A 23,664-nucleotide genomic window follows, 5' to 3' on the forward strand; every position below is an offset into this window, starting at 1 on the left:
CGTGGCCAGCCGGGCGAGGGAGGTGATTCTGTCCCCCTCCTACACTATGGTGAGACCCCACCTGGAGCGCTCCGTCCAGCTCTGGGTTTCCCAGCACAGGAAGGACATTGACCTGTTGGAGCAAGTCCAAACGAGGCCACTAAGACGAGGAAAGGCTGAGAGAACTGAGTTTGTTCAGCCTAGAAAAGAGACAGCTTGGGGGTGACCTATTTGCAGCCTTCCAGTACCTGAAGGGAAATAACAAGAAAGATAGAGAGGCTTTTTACAAGAGCATGTGCTGACAGGACAAGGAGGAATGGATTCAAAGTAAGAGAGTAGTTTTAGTTTAGATTTTAGGAGGAAGTTCTTTACTGTGAGAGTGGTGAGGCACTGGAACGAGTTGCCCAGAGTTGTGGATGCCCCATCGCTGGAAGTGTTCAAGGCCAGGTTGGATGGGGCTTGGAGCAACCTGGTCTAGTGAGAGGTGTCCTTGTCCAGAGCAGGGGAGTTGGAACTTGAAGGTCCATTCCAGCCTAAGCGATTCTATGACTCTATGATCCAGGCCCCTCTTCCTGGTGAAGCACTGAGGGACAGCTCAGGCCAGACCCCAGCCCTACAGGCCAACCCTTCCTGACCTGCCAGTGGAGGGTCCCCCTACCAACCAGGGGGATTGGCATGTCCCTGAGCTGCTGTAAGGCGACCTGCTGTGGGATTTGGGCCATAGTAACCAAATTTTTATATTGGATAAAAATAGAAAATGTATAAACCACTTTCCAGCCTACCCAACTCTCTGACTTTCGGGAACGTGTCGAGCTTTAATGATCTGTTTCTGATGATTCTGCCCAGCCTGCTGCAAGCAGCCAAAACCAGCGCTGTTACAAGAGAATAATCCTCATTCCAATAGAAATTCCAGCAGCCTTGGTGTGGCTAGACCGAGTATCTGCTTAATGTTGGCTCACCATTAAAGAGCCAAACTCCTTACAGCGTACTACATGCAATGCTGTTTCAAATTAACTAAAATACTAGAATCACATTCAGATGATGCAAGACAGGCTTATATTTTAACGCCAGAAATATGTAAGGGTCTCTCACAAGCCATGCATAATAACTGCATCTTTTTGGTGCCAGCACTTGGGCTTGTCATTTGCTGACACAGTGCTGAGTTATCTAGGAAGCAAAACACGTAATGTTTCAAAGAATCACGCTTGTTGTTTGGAGGATGGGAGAGGAAACAGAAAGGCTAGTTACACTTGGATATTAAGTGTTAATGTGCTGTCCTATCTTTAGTCAGTGGGGGAGAAGGTTGGAGATGCTGTGAGTAAAGTGCATTTGAAAGCTTGTTTCGCTTCTGCTTGGTGTTGCCTACTATGCAGACAGTAAGTGTCTGGTTACTGTCTTTGAGCTGTTCACACGAGCTGATCTGGCGATGGTTTGATTGAGAAACACATACTGGAAATACCACATTTCATAGAAGGAGACTGTGAATAGAAACCCTACGTTTGGGCTCTATCTTTTTTCTCGCTATCTTTACTAGAAATGAAATAGCCCACAGCTTTGTGATTCAGTGTTGTGCTACTCATAGCACGCTCACAGTTTGTGTTGAAGCAGTGGAAGTGCTATGCATACGTGTGAGTTAAAAGGTCTCCATATGAACTGGGCATTTCTGGGTTAGAGCAATCAAATTATGTACAAGAACCAAGCCACCTGTTAGAGGACTAGTAGAAGACTAGGTTGCAAGCACTGAATCTTGCCTTTTTTTTTAATCTCTTGAAATTAGGCATCAGTTTCATTTGTGATGAAGTCTGTCCTACTGGGGGCAGAAATCTTCATAACTCATATTGCCCATGAAAAGAAATTATTCCAGATTTTGTTCTTTCCCTCTAATTGTCCACAGTCCCTAATACTGTCATTATTTTTATTCCTGTGGATGGTGACTGTTTTCCTTAAAGCCAGAAGAGATGCAAGAAACTGTTTTCATCCACAGACTGCGTATTCTGACCTATGATTTATCAGAAGTGACGGTACTTCAAGGAAATCTCTCAGAATCATCTTCTGGGAATATTAATTTCTGAGTGGGCATGAAATAATTTTTCTCTTTTTATATTTTTCTCTCATACTTTTGTCTGTAGATTATGTTGCTCTTTATGTCTGTTCCTATTTAAAAAGCAGATGAATATATTGTCTTCTGCCTTAAATAGTCTCATAGCTTTTTGGCACAATTTCCCATTTTTACCAGCTCAGGACTGTAGGATATGAACTCCAGAGCCAAATTTCAGTTTCTAGAATCATTCCATCTAATAAGTATTTCTGACATGTCTCTGCAGGGGATGTTTGCAATTATTTGTCTTGTTTTTTATTCTGGTAAAATAATGTTCTATGTTTTGCTCTATTAAGTAATGAAGATTCATGACAGTAGAGTCAAAGAGAATCCTCTTGCCTCTATTTATGAAGAAATGTCTACTTCTGAGGTTTTTATGGAAAAGGAATCCAGATTTTTAGGGACTTGGAGAATGAAGAACTGCCCATTGTAGGAGAAGTTCAGGTTCAAGACCATCTAAGGAACCTGAATGTGCACAAGTTCATGAGACCTGATGAGGTGCATCTGCAAATCCTAAAGGAACTGGTGAAGGAAGTGGCTTATACTTGAGAAGTCATGGCAGTCCAGTGAAGTTCCCAGTGACTGGAAAAGGGGAAATATAGCACCCATTTAAAAGAAGGTAAAAAAGGAAAGACCCAGGGAACTACAGGCCAGTTAGCATGACCTGTGTTCCAAACACAGAGGAGCAGATCCCCCCAGAAACTGTGCTGAAGCACATGGAAAATAAGGTGATTTGCAACAGCCAACATGGCTTCACTAAGGGCAAATTGCGCCTGGCAAATCTGGTGGCCTTCTACTACAGGGTTACAGTGGTGATGGACAAGGAAAGAGCAACTATGTCATCTACCTGGACTTGTGTAAGGCGTTTGATGCTGTCCCGCAAGACATCCTTTCCACTAAATTTGAGAGATATGGATTTGGTGAATGAACCACTCAGTAGACAAGGAATTGCCTGGAGAGCTGCACTCAAACAGTTACTGTCAGTGGCTTGATGTCCAAGCAGAGATGAGTGGCATTCCTCAGGGACCAGTATTGGGACTGACGCTGCTTAACACCTTTGTCATTGACATGGACAGTGGGGTTTGTTGCACCCTCAGCAGGTTTGCTGATGACACCAAGTTGTGTGGTGCAGTGAAAAGGCTGGAGGGAAGGGATGCCTTCCAGAGGGACCTTGACAGGCTTGTGGTGGGCCCATGCAAACCTCAGGGAGTTCAACAAGGCCAAGTGCAAGGTCCTGCCCCTGGGTCAGGGCAATTCCAAGCACAAATACAGGCTGGGGGGTGTGAATGGAGAGAGAGAGAAGCCCTGAGGAGAAGGACTTGAGGGTGTTGGTGGACAAGAAGCCAATACAATCCAGCAGTGTGCTCTTGCAGCCCAGAAAGCCAACTGTGTATTGGGCTGCATCAAAAGCAGCATGGCCAGTGGCTCGAGGGAGGTGATTGTCCCCCTGTACTCTGCTCTTTTGAGACCCCACCTGGAGTTCTACATTCAGTTCTGGAATGCCCAGCACAAGAAGGATATGGACCTGTTGGAGTGAGTCCAGAGGAGGTCACAAAGATGATCGGAGGGTTTGAGCAACTCTCCTATGAAGACAGGCTGAGAGAGTTGGGGTTGTTCAGCCTGGAGAAGAGAAGGCTCTGGGGAGACCTCATTGCACGTTCCAGTATCTAAAGGGGGCTACCAGAGAGCTTGAGAAGGACTTTTGAACAGGGGCAGGTAGTGATAGGACGAGGGGCTTTAATCTCAAGTACTGTGTTCAGTTTTGGGCTACTCACTTTAAAAAGGACATTGGAGTGCTGGAGTGTGTACAGGGAAAGGCAACAAGGCTCATGAAGGGTCTAGAAAACATGTCTTATGAAGAATGGCTGAGGGAACTAGGTTTGTTTAGCCTAGAGAAGAGGAGGCTCAGGGGAAACCTCATCACTCCCTACAACGACCTGAAAGGAGGCAGTGGTGAGATGGTGCTGTTCTCTTCTGCCGTGCATGCAGTGAGAGTACAAGATGAAAGGTCCTTAAACTGAGACAGGGGAGATTCAGATTAGATATTAGGAAAAAATTTCACTGTTAGGGTGGTCGAGCATTGGAATAGGATGCCCAGGGAGGTAGTGGAGTCACCATCCTTGGAGGTGTTCAAGAGGCATCTGGGTCTGGCACTGGGTGCTATGGTTTAGTGGTTTAAGAGTTAGAGTGGTAGTGCTGGGTGGATGGTTGGACCAGATGATCTTGAAGGTCTCTTATGACCCTGATGATTCTATGAAAGAAGATGAGATTAGATGAGATATCAGGAAGAAATTCTTTAGCATGAGGGCAGTGAAACACTGGAACATGTTGCCCAGAGAAGTGGTCAATACCCCATCCCTGGAAGTGTTCAAGGCCAGGCTGGATGGGGCTTTGAGCAACCTGGTACTGTGGAAAGTGCCCCTGCTCATGCAAGGGGTTTGAAACTAGATGGTCTTTAAGGTCCCTTCCTACCCAAACCATCCTATGATTCTGTGAACCAACTCTTCACTGATCAAAATCTATGACTTGGCTCTCTAGCTCTGTGTAACCATCTAAAAACTTACAGTCAAAAGAAAGTTTCTGAAATATATTAGCAAGAAAATTGCACCTTCCTCTGGAAGATGAATGAAACCATGGATGCTACAATTAAAGAACAGATTGGTCAGAATTTGCTTGAAAGACTGAAGGGCATAACTTTGCTCTGGTTTGTTTCTCAACAGATTGATGAAAGATGAGGTAATAGAAGCTTTCTGTCTGGTCCAAGGTTTAAAAAGCTGAACTCAAGCTCAATGGGCTGCTTGCTCCTTGCAAAGCCTTACATTACAAGGGTTTGTTTGCTCCTGTCCAGTGGGAACAGTTATGTAGCAGTTAGAGTTTCCTGATGGCTAAAACTGGTGTTGTAAAACAATAGCAATAGCGTTTTTAGTGCCAAAAGTTTGGAAGAGACTCTTCTACTCATTACTTTTTTTTTTTCCTAAGGGATTTTTTTTTCTGTTTAAAAACAGAAGAGTTTTCACTCTTAGTAATGAAATGTTTCACTGAACGAGAATTTGTGGAATACTATAAATCTCCCAGCAAGTTTCATGGACTGGGATCCCTACCCATTTAAAATGGGAAAACTACCTTGTGATCAAAACTCCCTTGCCCCCACTCATAAATCGGGAATTGAAACAATTCTTTGTACCATGTCTGTTTTTTTCTAGACAATATTTTAGCACTTCAAAGAATGGTCCATTACTGTGTATTTGTCTGCTGTTTGGTGGCATAAGAGAGCCACAAATTTATGTGTGGTTTCTAAGCAGCATTTATGACAATGCAGACTGAGGCAAGTTTAACAATGACTTATATCATGGTGTAAGTTCCTTATTGTGTGTAAATTATTCCTAAAAGAGGAGGATATCATAAAATGCAGTAACTGGAGCTAATTCAGCAGTCATCAAGCATGCAAAACAAGTGTACTGGAGATGCGTTGAAGGAAGAAATGAGGGAAGACAACCTACATATTTGGGGAGAACTATTAAATCTTAAACTCTTGTTAGTTATCCATGTCACCACAGGCTGGTGGTAAATGCGGCCGAGTTTGAAGGAACTAGTTACACACTGAGTTGAGCTGTGAGTCTTGGGAGCTGCAGGAAAGAGAATTGTTTGATAGATGCGCTGGTAGTTTGTGTTTTGAGTAGGGAGGCAGGGACCCAGAGTAGGAGGGGTGGCTATGAAGGGGCTAGGACTGAAAAAGAGCCAGCGGGGGGAAACTCTAGTTTTCTCACTTCTCTTACCCTTTACTGTAATACTTGCAAGTTCTGCTTATTTAGAAAGACAATGCAAGAGAAGTGCTTTATTTCCCTCTTGGCCTTCAGCTTTCTCTGCCAGAACAGTTTTTGTGCCACTGTTGGGATGAGACAGAATTTGTTTTTTAGCTTAAAACTGTAGTTTACCTGGTGAAGAGGGTAGATGTATATAATTGAGAACTTGAAAGAGAGCTTAAAACCCACTGTCACAATGCTTGTTACTGAATCTGCTACTACCATTGATATTGTTGCTTTTTGCCATAAGGCAGATAATACTGTATACAGGTAATACTGATAATAAATGTATTCATTTTATAAACCTGTACACATTAATTTTGGGCGGGTCACTCTGCTCAGCACCTATCTGTGAACAGTTTATATCATCTGTAAGTTGATTTTCATCTTACATACTCTGAAGAATAACTACTAAGTCAATAATTTACTTCTCTTGGACACCAGCATTATAGTTTGTACTACTGCTAAATTTGACCCACACAGTTTTTGGAAATGCATATGCCTACCCTGCTTCTGAATTTAGCTCACTGCACTCTTACTAAGTAAAAGTCTGGAAGGGACAAAAAGAGACCTCCCTCTGAAATTTAATCCAGATCACACATGTGGTATGGTACAGAAGAAGAACCACAGTGTCTTCTGCCAGTCCTAGATCTTATAAAATCTAAATGCACCAATAATCACTGAGGTTATTTTTAAATGTTTAACATGACTCTCCAAGGCGCACACACATTTAACATCTGTATCTTTTTAAAGGGTTATTTATTCTAATATATCACAGCTCTGGCAGTAATTTTGTGTTAATTGCTCAGAACAGGCTGAACTTTTGGGGGTTATAAATTTAAGTATGACATGTACTGTGGGTTCGGGGTTTGTTTTTTCCAAATTTACATATACTGAATAGCCAGCTAACCTGACATCATTGGGAGCTCAGGATGGTTGGTGACTGTCCATTTCACTCCACAAGTGTGGATTTATTAGCATGAGTCATAGAAGTAGAATTACCTTTTCATGAGGTTGGAGTGATCTGTCTTTCCATATAAGATGCTACTATGGTAATGTTGATCATGTTACTAGGGTGACCTAAAAACATTAACTGAGTGTTTTAGACAGAATTCATTTTAAAGGAAACTGGGCATTAACTTCTGTTCTCTTACTAATGCATATGCTTATGCATTAGAAATACTCTTTAGTGCTTGAATTTTATTCCGAGCGCTAAAGCACCTTAGTGGCACTTAAATCCCCAAAAGGATTTAAGCCATAATTCCAACTCTTTGCTGCCCAACCCTAAATTTCTGTTCAGCTGCCCATGCACAAACATCAGGATTCATCACTTGCATTTTCATTCTGTGGAGTTGCACAGACTCATAGCTCTAGAAAGGTGCTCTGGGTGGGAATCTGCCTACCTGTCTGACCATCAGGATCTAATGTGGCATTCATTCTGAGAACACAGACATTTCATGGAACTATAGAATGGTTTGGGTTGGAGCAGACCTTAAAGACCATCTCGTTCCAAAGTCCCTGCTATGAGCTGGGACACCTTCCACTAGATCAGGTTGATGAGGGCCTCAGCCAACCTGGCCTTGAACACATCCAGATAGGGATGTGGAGCTATGCCATGGGAACTGTGTGTTTATTTAGAAGACTTGCTTAATAAATTCACACTCAGATGCTTTTTCCACAATGACTATGTAGATGGCACATGGTAGAGTGTGGGCTGTGGACCTCAAAGTCTCTCTTTAAAACTCAGTGTTCTTTATCAACATTATCAGGGGGTTTTTTTGGAAGGATATCTTGTCCAGTCCTTCCATTCATATCCTTCTTTCATTTGCAGCACAGGAATAATATGCTAATGCTTTACTACTTAAGGAGCAGTTCGGAATGCCAGACATAACTGGGTAGGATCTCAGCAGCTAGGACACTGATTAAATGTCTGTGAGCAGCAGAACTAGAAGCTTGGTAAAGAGAGTAGGATCTTACAGTGCATTCAGTGTCCGTGAATATTCAAGGTGAAGGCGTCAATTATGAAAGAATTTAGTTTTTTCTGCTTTTGCTTATGACAGGTCAGCTTTCAGAGGGAAACTAGTTTCCAGGATATAATAATTGCATTGCTGTTTCTGAGCTAGGAGTGTCCAGAATGATCTTTTCTGTGCCTTACAAAATTGTTACACAACTGTTCCAACAATCATGAATGCTGGTGAGGCACTGTGCAAGCAATTTGGATCATGAGAGAATTAAATGAATCCTAAAGTGCCTGAAAAAAAACCACCAACCACAAAATGTCTTTAAATGGTGGCACTATATTTTTGGGAAGAGATGGAAAACGGCCCTCTGTCTATGGTCTGTGTCTTATGTCCTTCTTCTCTGGTGTACTCATTGCTGTCCATGGAAAATGTATTGGGTTCGCGTGGCCAGGTTTTGGTAGCATTTCCTCCTTTTGAGTAAGTACTTGTGCAATTTAATATTTGCTTTAGCTTCCTGTGGAATAGTTTCCTTTCTCTTTAAGGGAACTATTTTGCTGCGTGCTATAAACCAGTTTTGTAACATTCTCTTCATTTGAGTATCGAGTTCTAGAAAGATGGGAAGTGTTAGTGCACATAAAGTAGGAGAGTCAAAAATCTGTTGAAGAAACTCAGATAAAAGCAACAACAGATAAATGTAACACAGAGTGCTTTATGTTGCTTTTTCTAGGTGCAGAGGGGCATGATCTTACTTGAAAAGTGGGTAATTTTTTTTTTAATTATTCTTTCCTTTCCCTTGTTATTAATTTTAAGGATTTTTCTCTTTATTGATAAACCCGTCAGAATTAGCACTGGTAACTGGTTTCTTAGATACCCTTTCCTCTGTCCATGGATAGTTTTACTCCCAACAGGGGAATGTGGTATGGCCAAGCCCAGACATTAAAAAATCCTGTTTAAAAAAGACCCTCACATGTACAAAAAAACAAAGCAAAGCATTTATTTCTAAATATGAAATGTGAATAGAAATTAAATTTAATTTATTTTCTCTTGGTTTCTGAACTTAGTATACACAAGTAGTATTTCTAAGGCTTCTCCTACAGTCATGAGGAAGAACCTCACACCATTGCATGTATTTCAAATTTAGGACTTGGAGAATGTGTGATAAAACCACAGGGATTAGCTACAGATGTGGGAGTTACAAGCACTACGTGATTCAGTTTCAATGGTTGTAGTAGACTGAAACAAGAGGAAGAGTTCTCACTGTGACAGTGTCAGAGGAGTGTGCTTATCCACACCAGGTGAGAAAGGATCCCTGTTCTTAGCCAGTGAAAGGTAGTTGTGTTTCATTTGGTGGAGGGACTATTGTATACTTGCATCTTCCCCATTTATCTTGTTCTGATCTCAACACTTAACCAAGCAATAGTCAATGGATAGAGAATTATGACTGCAGTAGTGGTTTGGATGATGGCATCCAAGGCATTCATGCTCTTCTGTAACAGAAAAGTGTGTTCTGGGTCTCAGGGAAAACTCTGACTGAACCATTTTAGTTCTACATGTGTGTAATTCTGCATGTAAAATAAATCCTTTGGAGTCAAGTAAATTGGTCAAATCTGTATTTTCCAATCAGGTTTGAAGATAACCTGTAACCCTACTATAACCCAGGTTATTGAAGCTGTATTTGTTTTATTCAGAGGATTTTTTTACCTTTTAATGTGTATTTAATTCACAGATTGTTTACACTCATGATGTCCCTATTGCTGTCAAAGGTAGAAGACGTAAAACAGACAAACAAAACAAAAACACCCGAACCCCAAACTCAAATGAACAAACAAACAAATCATTAAGAAAAACCCCAACCACTCCAAAACTAACCACAAAGATCCCAAAATACTGAATGTATTCATAGGTTTGAGTGAAGTACCATTTACTACTGATCTTTTGGATGATTTTACTCAGCTGTAAGTGGCAATCGCATGGCAAGAAAATCTGCCCTACTCTTCAGTGGCTTTCTAGTGACTCAGCAGTTTGTGAATCTTCACAAGACTTGCTCAAAAGACTCAGTGTACATAAGCAAGTGATGAAAGTATGGCAGAAAGAATGGTATCTGTTGTTATCTCTGTCTTTTAGATGGAGGAATTGAGGCATAGGGTAGTTTCTGTGTGTAAGTCACACAGTATGGTAGGAATTAAAATCTGGTAATTAGATGTGTTCCCATGTAATGACTCCTCGATGCCACAGAAAATCTTGGAGTAGTTGACAGACTCTAAAAGTTCCAAATATGATTGAGGATGATGAAGATCCTATTGTAGGGAACATTCAGGAGATGGCACTGAGGGCAGAAGCCTGTCAGAGGCAAGCAGAGGGAATAGTGGCTAAAGAAACTGAAATAAATACTAAATAATCTTTCAGATGTATTAGTAATAATTAATCTGTTAGAAAATCGAGTGACAACTGATGATCAGGGTACAAAGGGAACACTCGGAGACCTAAAAAGCTGAAAAAATAGATGTCGTTCCTCAGCCAGAACACTTTTCAGGACAGGGCAAAGGGAAGTAAACAAGCAGAGGTTCTGTCTGAAACTGAAGAGACTGTTTAGAGAAGAATCAGCACTAACCAACTGAGTTTTCACCAAAAGGTTCAAACAAAAAAACTGTCTCTGACTGAATCTTTCTTGGTATCTGAGGGCTGGAGTGTGGTAAATGTGTCACCAACCTTTATGAAATGTTTCAGGAGAATCCAAGGAACTACAGGCCTGTAATCTGAACAGGTCAATAAAAGGTAGTTAAAATAAAGGAGCCATGAATGAATAGGTACCTAAATAAATACGGTTTACCTAAAGAGAGTTAGAATGGGGTTTGTAAAATTAAATCCAGACTTATAGACACATCTGGCATTCTTGGAAAGGGTTGACAGAAACATGGATCAGGGAGATTCAGTAGATGCATTTTATGACATCTCAAAGGGTTTTCAGTAAATTCCCTCAACAAAATTTTTTTAAAGAAACTGAATAGCTATGAATAGGGAAAAGGCATATACATGCACAAAGACTTGGGTAGAAAAGAGAGTAGGAGTAAGTGATGAACTCTCCTAGCAGGTGTAGGTCATTCGCTGGAATTCCATGGGAACATTTACCCGGACCTGCACGGCTCAACATCTTCATAAATGATCTGGTAAGAAGGCGAGTAGTGCAGCAAGAATGTTGATGATGGTACAAAATTACTAAGGATAGGCAGGAGAAAGGCAGTTTCAGAAGACTGTCAGGAAGAGTTTATATTTACAGTTTGGAAATTAAAATGGCAGGTAAAATTCAATGCAAGTAAACACAAGGTAGTGCATATCAATCCTGGCATCATATATAAAATGTTGGGCTCATGTTTACCATTGCTACTCAGGAAGGAGATTTTGGGATTACGGTAGATAGTGACATTCTGTCAGGCTTCACGCTTGGCAGTCACCAAAGAGCAAACCTAATTTCTGGAGTTATTGGGAAAGGGACAGGGAACGTCCAGATCCCACTGTATTAATATGTGGCTATAACTCATCTTGAATACTATGTCTACTTATGGTCACTTTATCTTAAACTACTTAATAAGCCACAGTTTTCACAGAAAAAGTTCACAGGAATAATTAAGGATGTAAAATGGCTACAAAAAAAAAGTGACTGGATATGGTGGGGCTCTTTCTCCTGAAAAAGAAACAATATGTCAAAGTATAAAATCATGTGGCATGGAGAGGTTGAGTAACTGTTCACTCTTCCAATTCAGGAATGAGGGTCTGTCAAATCGAGTGATAGGGAATAGGGTAAAAAAAAAAAAAAAAAGAAGGAATGGTTTTCTTCTTCTAAGTGGTGACAGTCCTAAGGAACTTACCACCAAAATTAATGCAGATGCTGGTACTGTGGATGAGAAACTGGTCAAATACTTGACAGAAAGATTTATGGAAGGGTACTACCTAAAAGATTCATGGCGAGCTTGTGTGACTCACTAGCTGAAAATAGTGTGGGAAAGCACCCAGGGAAGCGTACTTGCCCTGTTCTTATTCTTCCTTGGACAGCTGCTTTTGATCACTGGTGTAGAAAGAAAACTGGGCTGGGTGGACCTTTGGTGTGAACTGGTGGAGCTGTTTAGTAGGGAATGCAGGCAGCTACGTGACATGTCCTAACCTGAGGAACTGAACGATACCCAAGTTGGCTTTAAAGGAGCTACCTCAGATGCCAGTAGCAGCCTGTCCTCTGGCTGCACGGAGAGTTCGTCCTCTCAGTGGCATCAATTAGCCTGTGCTGAGATTCTTGCTGTCATCACTGGGATGTTCCCACTACCAAGCTAGCTTAAATAAAAATACTGCTATTCCACACTGCTATTTGCTGTGTGGGCATTCCTACTAAGTGGGCATGGTGGTGCACAAATTATTTTGACAGAGTCCAGAAATACGATGATACTAAATTCTCAAAAAAGAAGAAGAAAGTTATTCCAGCTTCAACTCTCAGATTATTTACATGTTCTGTTTATTCATTTCATGAGTCTAGTAACCTTTTTCTGAGTGTCAGCTCTTGTACACTTAGTTTGGGGTCTGAAAATCATTAGGTTGGGGTTTTTTTGTTTGTTTCATGCATCACTGTTAGCAGTAGTAAAGATATGCAGCCAGAACTACTGCTGTCTCAAGGATAGATTCCAGTGTATTCTCTTTTAAACCATAATGGTTTTGAAGACCTAATAGCACTGAAAATTAGCAAATAACTATTTTTATCTCTAGAGCCAGCAGTTCTGACTCATAGTGTCCATTAAGGAAATGAATTTTAAATAACAGGATTTTTTAAAAATATTGTCACTTAGTATCTTAACTGCACTTAAAAAAGAATGGCATCTACTATAGAAATGAAAATACTATACTGGTGTCATTACAAACTGATGAAGAATGTTACTAAGTAATTAGGTAAAAATTAATATTATCACACATTTTAATCCCGGGGTGATTCTCAGGGTCTCCAGCTGGGGGCACTGGGTAAACATTGAAATTTGGCAATGACCAGGGTGAATGAGACTTGTACCTAGACCAGTACTCTGCTGAGGGAGAGGAGGCAGGGAAACCAAAACCATCAAGAAAAATGGATGTGAGATACAGTGATCATTCTGGATTTGAGAATTTTTTAACATGAATTAGATTTTGTTTTCAAAACTCCATTGCTACTAGCAAACAGTTGTACTCTTTTCATTACCCATAAATCATCCAGTTTCTTTTGCAAAACTAGGAATCAGTGATTTTTAAAACTATCCCTTTAATCAATAACTTCAAATACTAATGGTTCCAGGTAGAAAAGTTATTTTAAATTAAGTTTGTTGCCATTCAGTTTCATTAAACATTTTCAGCTTAGTATAAATCATTGTCTCTACCAATCTTCAATACTGCTATTTATTCATTTACCTCAGGGGAAAAGCTGGAAAAAGAGTGGAAGGTGCTCCTTATCAAGGTACAGGGTAAAGTCCAGCATGCCCCAAGATCCTCATGGGCCTGTACACACACAGATTTAGCATCTAAAACAAGACCTAAGGAGAAGACACGACGTATTACTTTGCTCAAGGAATACCAATTATGTTATTAGGAATATGTCATAGAGATCAATGGTGATTCCATGGTTTCATAAAATATCAGTTCAGGAATTCATAGCCCTAATTTTGTTGATGAGGTTTTCTAAAACAGGCCAGGCAGATGATTTTTAAATTTACTAATTTAGAAGTGAACTGGGTATTCAAAAGCAAAATTTGATAGCAGCTTTAGGAGAATGCCTGAAAAGGTGAACATACGTATGAGGACTGCACATCTGTAAACGGATGAATCAATAAGGAAAGTAAGCACTGAACATTGTCAAACTCATAGTAGCCTAGATCTTCCTTCCAGATGATATTTTTAGCTGGATTTTGCAATAGTGCAATGGATTTCCTGGTCCCTGGAGCTCCTGGCCTCTGTATTACAAGTTATAACTGCTTGCAACAGTCTGAAGCCAAAAGTTTTTGTCCACATCACCGGCTGTCAAAACACAGGGACTTCTGTCTGGGTGTGTAGATACTTAGTTTTGGAAAAGCAGGAGAGAACATTTTGTTCATCTTTCCTCATGTTTCTCCCCACACACACCAACACAGAGGAAAAACAACAAAGCCCTAATCATGCCGTACTACTTTAGTATCTTCCATGTAACCAGAGAAAGCAATCTATAAATATTAAAGCTTCAAAGCAGAAAAAGCATTAAACTCATTAGGTAATCATAAAGTTGAAATAACTATCAGCTGGTTGGTTGCAAGGTTAGGAAAGGTTTAGGAGTTCCAATTTCCAGTCCTTTAATCTAAGCCCTAGGCCACAAATAAGGAATTAGCCTGGAATTCATGATCAGCCTTGTAATAACAAAATTTTGTTTATACCTTGAAAAGGAGAAAACAGTACCAGTATCACTTCACAAAACACTTATTGTTGCAAACATATAAAATGTGCTTGCTTTTTAATATCTTGGTGTTGTTTTAAGAAAATGAAGTTGCTCCTGGAGCTTGAAACTTAGAATAAATTAAATGACACATGAATAAATATATATTAATTCTTTTTTATTAAAGTATCAAAACAAACTTGAGAATAGAAAACAAACTGCTTTTGATGCATTTTAAGGGTTCTCCTGAATAAGGTACACTCTTAAGAAAACTCATGCAACATACCATTCCTGTCTAGCTCTTTAAACACTCTTTTCCTGGGCACAGTGAAGTGTCCTTGAGTACCATCATTTCCAGAGTAGCGTGCAGGAGCACGCGCGCACACACACACACACACACGCATACAAAAGCAATACAGAGCAGCTATGGCTGCACATATAAAGAAATAAAAATAGATTATCTTCTGACAATAGTAGTGGTACCATATTAACATTTGGCATGCCGAGTAAATAAGACCAAGCAACAAAAGCGTGACGCCTGCGTCACCGGTGATATGGTTAAAAGCAACCATACAAATTCCCTAAGGGAGACACATGAATTCTGTCACTATTTTCTAGTCTCTGTGGTAACACTTCATAACCGACCATGAGACAGTTTCATCTGCTGGTATTTGATGCACAAAAGACAAAGCCAAGGTGTACGATACCGGGATGATGCCTTGGTTTTGTATTTCCACATTACAGAAGTCAAATAACAATGAACATTGTTTGACAAGTTTATTGTAACACACTTCATGTATACCTGTTGTCTGATAAACAGCTGGCCTAATTACACATAGAACTCACCCTTTAAGCCAGAGAAGTTGCCACACAGTTTCCAAACTCTGCCTACAGGATGTGAATAAAACTCTCACTTGTCAATGGAAGTCAATGGAACCTCCTTCCAATGCACAGAAAAATAATGGATTCTTAGGACAGAATTGGACCTAGTATGTCATCTTTGTAATACATTCACTTTTCAGATACATGAAGTACATATCTTTAAAATGTGATATAGGACATTACAATATATCCAGATCTTAGGAAAAGGTACTAAGAAGTTCTGTTGCAGAATATAATGATCATATAAGGATCAGGTACAATATGTGATAGACTCAAGAGAAATTTGCAGGGTAAGAACCTTATGGCTGAGGTATCTTTAAGTTTAGCCTTTAGAACAAATACACAATTTCAACACTGCATAACTGGTGTAAAATATTATGTACAGTAAGCTCTGTTTGTATTCTGCTTTGTTTAAATTGTGACATCGAATGGTTAGACATCACTGATGGAGATACAGAATTTTGGAAGGTATAACATCTGCACCCAATCATTCAAGATACTCAGTGCCTCATCTTCAAAAAAGATGAAGGATAAGTGTTCTAAGTAGCAGTGTCTCAAATACAACTGATGAAGTTTAGGAATATATAATATTAAACACCAAAGGTAAAAAGACAGCACAACACTTGTGTTTTAAGTTTTCTCTTGCTCACAGTATTTATTAACTCTACTCATTATGATATTAGTGATAAATAAGAATATTTCCTTTTACAAAAAGTTGCAAGGATATATTTTATAGAAATAAACAATCTGAGAATTTCACAGAAACATCAGAATTTAAACACTCATAACTCCAACTGTTTTGTCCAGCAGCTCTTCTACCAGTTCAAAAACATCCAAGGTTAGTATTTAATAAAAAATAAAAACAATTATTCACTACATCAAAACTCTTGCCTCCTTTAGATTCTAAGTAACATTTTTGATTGACTGTAGTTGCCACTCAAATGTAAAATAAAAGTAGCTGCAATCATAATTTTTCCCTCTGAATCACCTGGCAAAAGGAAGTAATCTTGGCCAGGATGGAAAAAGCTTTGTCAAGCTCTTATGCCTGTAAGAGCTATCTGCATGAGCTCTGAAATCCATGGAACCTCTTTTGTGAATGAGGGTTAATAGTATGCATTAAGGCTTGTAGGATTAGATTCTAGATAAATTTTTTTTAAAAAAAACCTTTTCAAGGTTCACAAGCCTGGAATTCAGTCCTGCAGTTCTTTACTTCAGCAAAACCTCTATCCATACTCCTCGACAGTTAGTTTCCTCTTTCCAGTGGGTTCAATTCACCGAGTCACTAAATGTAGTACAAGCTGCTCTTTAGCCATCAAAGAAAAATTGTAGTCCCCAAAGGATAGTAGGTGAGGTGATAACTCATAAAATACAAGCTAGGCCACATAGATGTTTTGCAAGAAACATTTCTTAGTCACACCTACAAGGCTCTTCAATTTCAGTCACTGAGATGAGTCACAGAAAAAACCCACACAAGTGTTGTGAGAAAACTGACAAAGCTTAGTTGGAACTAAAGGGGTTTTGTGTGTGTGTATGTGTGTGTGTATGTGTTAGGTTAAAATGCAACATTATGCATCAGTACATTCTGCCAGAAACCATCCTCCTGGAAACTTCAAAAATACTCAGTCTTCTTTCCCTATCAGCAACAAGGAAAAGTAGTGTCCATCCAGCACAGCTGTCTGTACCACGTGCATCACTGGAAGTCATAGTGTTCTAGCACAAACATCGTGAGTGCAGATACTGTATACTAGCAGAGAGCTAAAACTTCTGAAGCTGTTGTCTGTAGCTCCTAGGAATAGCAAGTATGACAGGTGCAAAAACCTATATTTGAGGCAGAAGGCTCTTCAATTTGATTGAGACCACATCTTCCAAGGGGAAGAATCGCTGTCAAGCCAAAATGATTCTTTCCACTTAAGAAAGCAACCTGCCCTTCCTAAAGGCTCTTGACTAATAGAATCCTACACATTATGTCAGATCCTCCATGGATTCTGGTAGTTGTTAAAAACACTATAAATATTTCCACGTTTGCCATATCACTTAACCTTGTAATGTGCCTTCTTTGATCTGTTGAATAAAAAGATTTCTTTCATCTTCAGGTGTCCTTCCGTTTTGTGCACGAACTATACAAGTAGGCCTGTGAAGATTTAGCATGTATATCAAATGCTGCTTCTCATTCTTCAGCTCTTCGATCTGGGCTTTTAATTCCGCATTGATAGTTTCCAGCTTTTCTGATTCCTAGTCACAAAGGACAGACACAACTATTACACTGAGTAGTTCAAATAGTTAGTTGCAATATTTAGCTAACAGTTGTGGTCTTTTATTGGTGGCAAAACATATGGCTAGCAGAGAAAGAAATCTCATGTTCTTAGTGTGCTGTAATAATGAAACTATACATTCTCCAGTCAGCAACAGTCTAAAATTGACAGTTACCTTCTTTGGCCTTTAGAAAAGTGTAATGGAAGTTGGAAAGCCAAATTCAGACTTCTGTTCACTTACAGGGACAGATACCCAAAGCATTATTGCTATCTTCTGCAAAATTATTCTGAGCTTTTTGGGTCAAAAATTGACCCAAAATTATCTACGCTGCTTCTTAATTCCCTTGAACATCATGTCACATATCTGCAAAGCCATGGTAAGCTGAGCAAGTAAGAACATAGCTTTTTTCCCTAGCCCTAGATATAGGAATATAGAGGCCTCTATACCCAGGTACAGATCGACGTTGCTGTAATAAAGTTGTATATCACTGCACAGGAGGTGAAGACAAAACTGGGGTCCTAGGACAGAGAACTCAGGAGTCAGCTACCATATCACTCATTTCATAAGTAAGTCTGAAATTACTTGGTGGTGTTTTCAGGCTCTCCATAGCGAATGTTTTATGAAATGAGATTTTACTTCTTTTTGTGTTTAGTGTACACATTCAAATTAATATTATTCCCATAGACAAGATCAGTCACTGAAACAGTAAACTCTTTTCACTCCTACCATGCTTTCACTTTTTTTTCCAGTTTTAACCAGGTTTTGTTTTAATATATAGCACGTTCATTTTTTATAACTAATGTTTTGAAGGGTTTAAAGAGTTTTGGGTGACATCTTTCTGTATTTCTTACTATGACAGAACTCCATGCTACCTGTTTGGATCCTGGTAGGATGACAGATTAAGAAAAATTCTAGCCAGTCACTTACTTTTTGCAAACATTCTGTTTTTTCCTTCTTTTTGTTTCGGCACTTTGCCGCAGCAATTTTGTTCCTTTCCCTTCTTCTCTTCTTTCTTTCATCCTCTTCAGGAGAAAACTGTCCAGCAAAAATGGATACACACAATCCATCAGATGTTGTAAATATGAAACCTCTATTTCTACAGCTTCTGCAATTTTAAAATCAACATGGATAGTGTTGTCAGTGTTTACATTAAGAGTTACATAGCAGTGTGACTGTGACCTTGTTTGCCATACAGTACAAGGGTAGTAACCTCATTAGAATTCAGTTAAAACCTGACTGGAGTTTGGATGTATGTAATCCATGTGATGGCTCATTTTAAACCAAAAGTACTAAAAAAAACTCATTGAATGTCTCCCCAGACTGACTCCCACACCTCCAGGAGAGGAAAAGGAGGAAGGAGCATGGGGAGCAGAGTGGAGGATGCGTCATGAATGAGGTAGGGAGAGCGAGTGAAACTAAAGGCAGCACCGAGAAGGAGATATTAACACACTTCTTCAAGCTTTGTTTTGTTTCCTGGGAAGGCTCAGACCAAATTGTAGCTGTTCCCCTAACTTAAGCTATTTATCCACTTTTAAAGAGAAATCTTTTTCAGTGAGAGTGTTATCTTAAAGTAAAAACCCAGTGTGGACATAGCACAGCTAGTCCCACTTAGTCTAGTCCCTGTAGGTCCTGCTGGACTGTCTTTAGTGAAATAGAACTTCAGCAGTGACTTATTCCAAGTTCAGCCACAAGTAGGCAGGGAAACCAGATTAGCACTTGTTCTAATCATTGTAAAACATTGTCCTTAGACGATAATAAAAAATAAAATATCCAGCTATGTGAAATACCAAAGGTTTTCCCCAAAACATTTAACAGAAAGCCAAGCAGCATGCTTGAAAGAATCAAGTATGGCAGAGAGGGTTGTCTACAGTTACTGGTCTTGTGGTGAAACTTCACTAGAGAATTAATAATTCACACTGGAATTCTATTTAAAGAGCCATACCTCTGTTTTCATCATTGCTGTTTCAACCGGCCTTTCAGAAACCGTCACCGTGTCCAATGAAGAAGACATCCTGTGGAACTGACGCTTATTCTGAATGGCAAACCTCAGTTCCTCTTTCACCAGTGGGGTTAAATTTGTGAAATCATCAAACCCCAGTGACCCTGCAGGGGACAAAGTGGGAACAATTGCGGAGGCGCTGACTTCTAATGCAGATACCTGGCCTGAGTGTTGGACCATCATTTTGCTGAAAGATAAAAAGAGATAATAATAATAGTCTTTCAACAACTTTAGAAAGGCAAATATCTCTTAGAGGTAAATTTCATACTGTGAATAATAGTGTAGTTCTTACATTGCTTCAGTCCCCCTTCCCCATGTACCCCAATCTCTCACTAGAGACAAGCAGTTAAGTATTTGGTCACTACTGAACACTTCAAGTTAACTCAAAGTTAGTATTTAAAAGTAAGAACAACATCAGCATGAGACACAGTTTCTAGGTCTTTCTGAAACTTAATATTCAAAAAACTGTGTAAGTATGTATACTGTTAAGTTTTAAATTGGTAATGTGTGGCAAATGATAATTGAGTGAATAGGAAGAGAAAGAAAATAAGAACAAAAATCAGAAAGCAAAAAAGTAGTGTTATTATTTAAGGCACAGACAGAAAGTAAGAGTATCTTCATCCTCAGAGCTATACCACCACAAATTCCAGCTTCAAATGGACAGGGCATACCTTTGTCTTGGCTACATTTAGGTAAAGCTCAACGAGTTCTACTAGGAGCTGAAGTCTGCTAATCACGACAGGATCTGTCACAAAATTATCACACTCAGTCTTACATACCGTTGTAGATATGGCTCTAAACTCCTGAAAAATGGTTAATGATAAGAGCTGGCACAGAAGTAAGAGTCTATACATGCTCTGGAGCCCCAAAGCACAGACTGAGTTGGAGGGATTGACTCATGAAAAATGTGAAGCTGTTTGTTTCATTCCTTTGCTCTTGTAAAATTCAAAACTGTCCTCATGTGCCCTCTATGGGAGTCTTGAAATTCTTAAATATTTATGGCCGAATCTTCTGCTGATATAAAACAGTGTGATTGAAGAGACTTCGGGGGAATTATGCAAATGTAAACCCATGGAGAAACCTCAACTCTAGTAGGTTTCCTAAGAAACAAACTTACCCAACAGTGCTCTCTACTTTCCTCTTTTTAGTCACTCTTATTTTTTAGCCAGTTTTGGAGGGAGAGAGGTCCCCTATGTGCTTTGTGAAAATTGGTGACCCCACTGAGGGGGAAAGAGACAAAACTCAGCAGTCAGTCATTCAAACACGGTGGGCTAGCTGATGCACACATCTCTGCATGTCACAATCCATCTCTCACCCAGCAGAGGTGAGATAAGAGATCTGGAAGAAAACTGAGCACCTTTCATGGGTGGTTCAATGGATAAAAGCTGCAAATCCATAGGAAAACAGTTTTTAATACTTTCCTTGTTCATAAAGCGACTTGTGTTAAATTGGATTTTACTGTGTTGGTTTTCCAGCTTTCTTTGGTGTGTAGGTTTTGGTTGGGGTTTGGTTTTTTTGTTTTTAATAGCTGTATGGATAATTACAGTATGTGTTATCTACTCCAGTCTAGAACTATAATAATTATAGCAAAGTCAATTATAATTAACTTAGTTCAGGTAAGCAAATAGTTGCCTTGGGGTAGCACTGTGGGTAAGCTAAATTTCCACATAGTCAACCCAGAATTGCACAGTTCCCTGTGCGTTACTTCAGCAACACAGCAAGAAATGTTTGGGGTCATGTGAAGAAGATAGATTTTGCCCAGAGATATCTAAAAATACACTGTAAATCCACACTGGTGCAAATGAGAATAGAATCTGGTTCATCGCTAAGTGAGGTAAATATAAAAATCAGAGGACAGTGAATTGCCAGTTGGTAGAAAATGCCATGTCCAGCTGCAATCTTCCTCATTTCTTCCTCACCCAGTCACCACAAAAGAGCTGAACATTTCCCAGAGTCTGGGGGTGAAATCCTGACTCCACTGCAATCAAGAGGACTTTTTCTGTTGACCTCAATGGAGCCAGGATTTCACCCATAGTTATTAAAGATGGGGAAATTATTTGGAAAAATTTGTTATTCAGAAAGACCGTGGGAAATTTATGTAATTCTCTTCAGAAAGCCCCTGATCATGAGTCACATTTAAAGTAGTGATAGAATTTAATCCTATAATCTCAGAAGGCTAGCAGTTGCGCTTTTCCAACAAGTCAGAAATGGCCATATAATTTCCAGCTGAAGTCCTCCCAGTATTATTTACCATTTACCAACATTCAACCATTCAGCTAATTTAAACAGGCTAATTCTGGATGACACTGAACCCCTCACTGCTAGGAAAAATTTCAGCTATTTTCACTGAATTTGTCTCCTTGAATGCTGATGATGGCTTCATTCAATGAAGTTAATTATGTATAATTTAATCCAACCAGGAATCTTAAATTAACAGTAAAACTGTTTCTCCAGCCTACAAAATAATTAGTTGAGTGAATAATTTTTGAGCTCTGGTGGTTTATTCAATTATTTTACAGTTTAGGTGAACTTTTAATTAAGGTCAGCAGCAGCACCAGAGGAAACCAAGAATGTTTGTGCCTGAGAAATTGTGTTAATTGTGGATTTCTACTAGTTAGTGCTAAGTGTACCATGAGCACTAACAAAACCCTGCTATAATGGCTTCAGGCCCTCTCATCCATCAGTTACTAGTGTGAAAAAGAGGGGTGGTGGGGTGCCCAGAGAAGGAGAAAATGTCCTTGACTGTAGAAACTTGCTGCTCTGCTGCCCAAACAGCTCACTGACCTCCCAAACATCCTGAAAGGTAGCTCTAATTGCTCAGACTTTAGGGAAGGGAAGGGCTACCAAGGGGCTGAGGCTTGTGAAAGGATTTCTGCTGTGAGCTGAGTCCCATTTTGCAGAGCTGTTTGCTATTGGTTTTCTTTCCTGGGGCTCTTCCTTAGGGCAGGACTTGGTAGGGTAGGCTTCCAGTCCACCACTGGGATTGTTAGGAGCCACCACAACACAAATAACAGAAGTAGTCAGCCTTCTGTCAAAACTCTTCAGTAAACTGAATAGATTCCCTTTTCATAACAGCAAGGTAGATCTTTTCCAGATTCTGAGGAACCAATCTGCTTTTAGGAATGTTTTAGAAGAAAAAAAAATTAGATTCGGCTATTGTAAAGAATGCAACAAGTTGTCCTTCCTTTTCTCAATTTTAGCACAAATTGTACCTCTGTCTATAAGCCATCAGGAGCACTCTCATTTTCTCTGGATTTGTAAGGGCTGGGGAACCAGTAGGAATAACAATATCAAGCCTTAAAATGTCATTATATCGTGGCCTTTCTGATACAATCTGTGTTTACTTTGTTAGACCATGCACATGGACCGGTGCTCCAGGCTGCTTTCAGTACTCCTGAAGTTACTGACATTGAAGGTGCTGAACATTACTGTGCAGTGCAGACCTGCACTGTAAGAGTACAACTTGTTCCCAGGGTGAGTTAATGCTTCATTACTTTATCCTCAGTTTTGGAATTCTCGAAAGAGAACAGTTTTTCTACACATGGTACCCTCCCAATTCAGGTAGATTCAAGCAACTTTATTAATTCATTCTCCCTTTGCTACTTGTTTGTTCTTCTGCTGATGATTCTTTCCATCTACAGTGAGCTTTTGCATCTCATCTGCCAATATTTTTAAATTGAGACATACTTCCTAGCTGTGCATTTCTACTATTTAAGGGCATTCTTGTTTAATAATAATAATAAAAGTGACTACTTTCAGTCTTTTTTTGCTTAACTGCAGATGGTTGGCTGTGCCTCTTGGTTTTATTTCTTCATATGAATTCCTTTTCCTCTGGTGCTGATGCAATAAACCCTGATAACCACTGAGGTTAATCTTAAACAGCATTAAGAGCAATTACAGTTCACAACCTCTGTGCACGCTAGTTGACCTTAAGCTTTCTGACATCCCACATCGCTCTCGAACCATTTTCTGCTGCCTTCCAGCTTCTCAAATGCTGTTATTAGCAGGAAAATTGATTTCCAAGAGGAAACTCCTTCTCTGAAACAAGTTTGCTGTTTTGTCACGCCTGATTTGGTTAGGCAACAGTTTAGCAACTGATCTACTTCATGTCAAGACCGGGACAGAAAGGAAAGTGAATGTGCCCGGCTCGCAGACGGAGTTCCCCCTCGATTTGTGTGAATATCATAGATAAACCTACGCGCGGCAGTGCGGGGTTTCTCATCGCCTTGGCCGTCCCGGGGCAGCTCCCCAGCCCCGGTGCCCGCGGTCCCCGCGGTGCC

The 23,664-nt window shown here is 39.9% G+C and overlaps 1 protein-coding gene across 1 annotated transcript in view; it reads right to left on the minus strand.

Annotated features, from left to right (window-relative positions):
• Positions 1–14,413: 14,413 nt before the first annotated feature.
• Positions 14,414–23,664, minus strand: part of ATF3 (activating transcription factor 3) — a 12,219-nt gene continuing 2,968 nt past the window's right edge. Inside the window, exons 2-4 of the mRNA XM_008932930.2 lie at positions 19,328–19,571; positions 18,313–18,420; positions 14,414–17,364 (exon numbers count right to left, since the gene is read on the minus strand). Of these exons, the coding sequence (XP_008931178.1) occupies positions 17,167–17,364; positions 18,313–18,420; positions 19,328–19,567 (546 nt within the window). The 5' untranslated portion in view covers positions 19,568–19,571 and the 3' untranslated portion in view covers positions 14,414–17,166. The remainder of the gene's footprint in view (positions 17,365–18,312; positions 18,421–19,327; positions 19,572–23,664) is intronic.

The sequence above is a fragment of the Manacus vitellinus genome, unplaced genomic scaffold (assembly GCF_001715985.3).
Source record: "Manacus vitellinus isolate BGI_N305 unplaced genomic scaffold, ASM171598v3 scaffold_8_pilon, whole genome shotgun sequence".
Classification (NCBI taxonomy): Eukaryota; Metazoa; Chordata; class Aves; order Passeriformes; family Pipridae; genus Manacus; species Manacus vitellinus.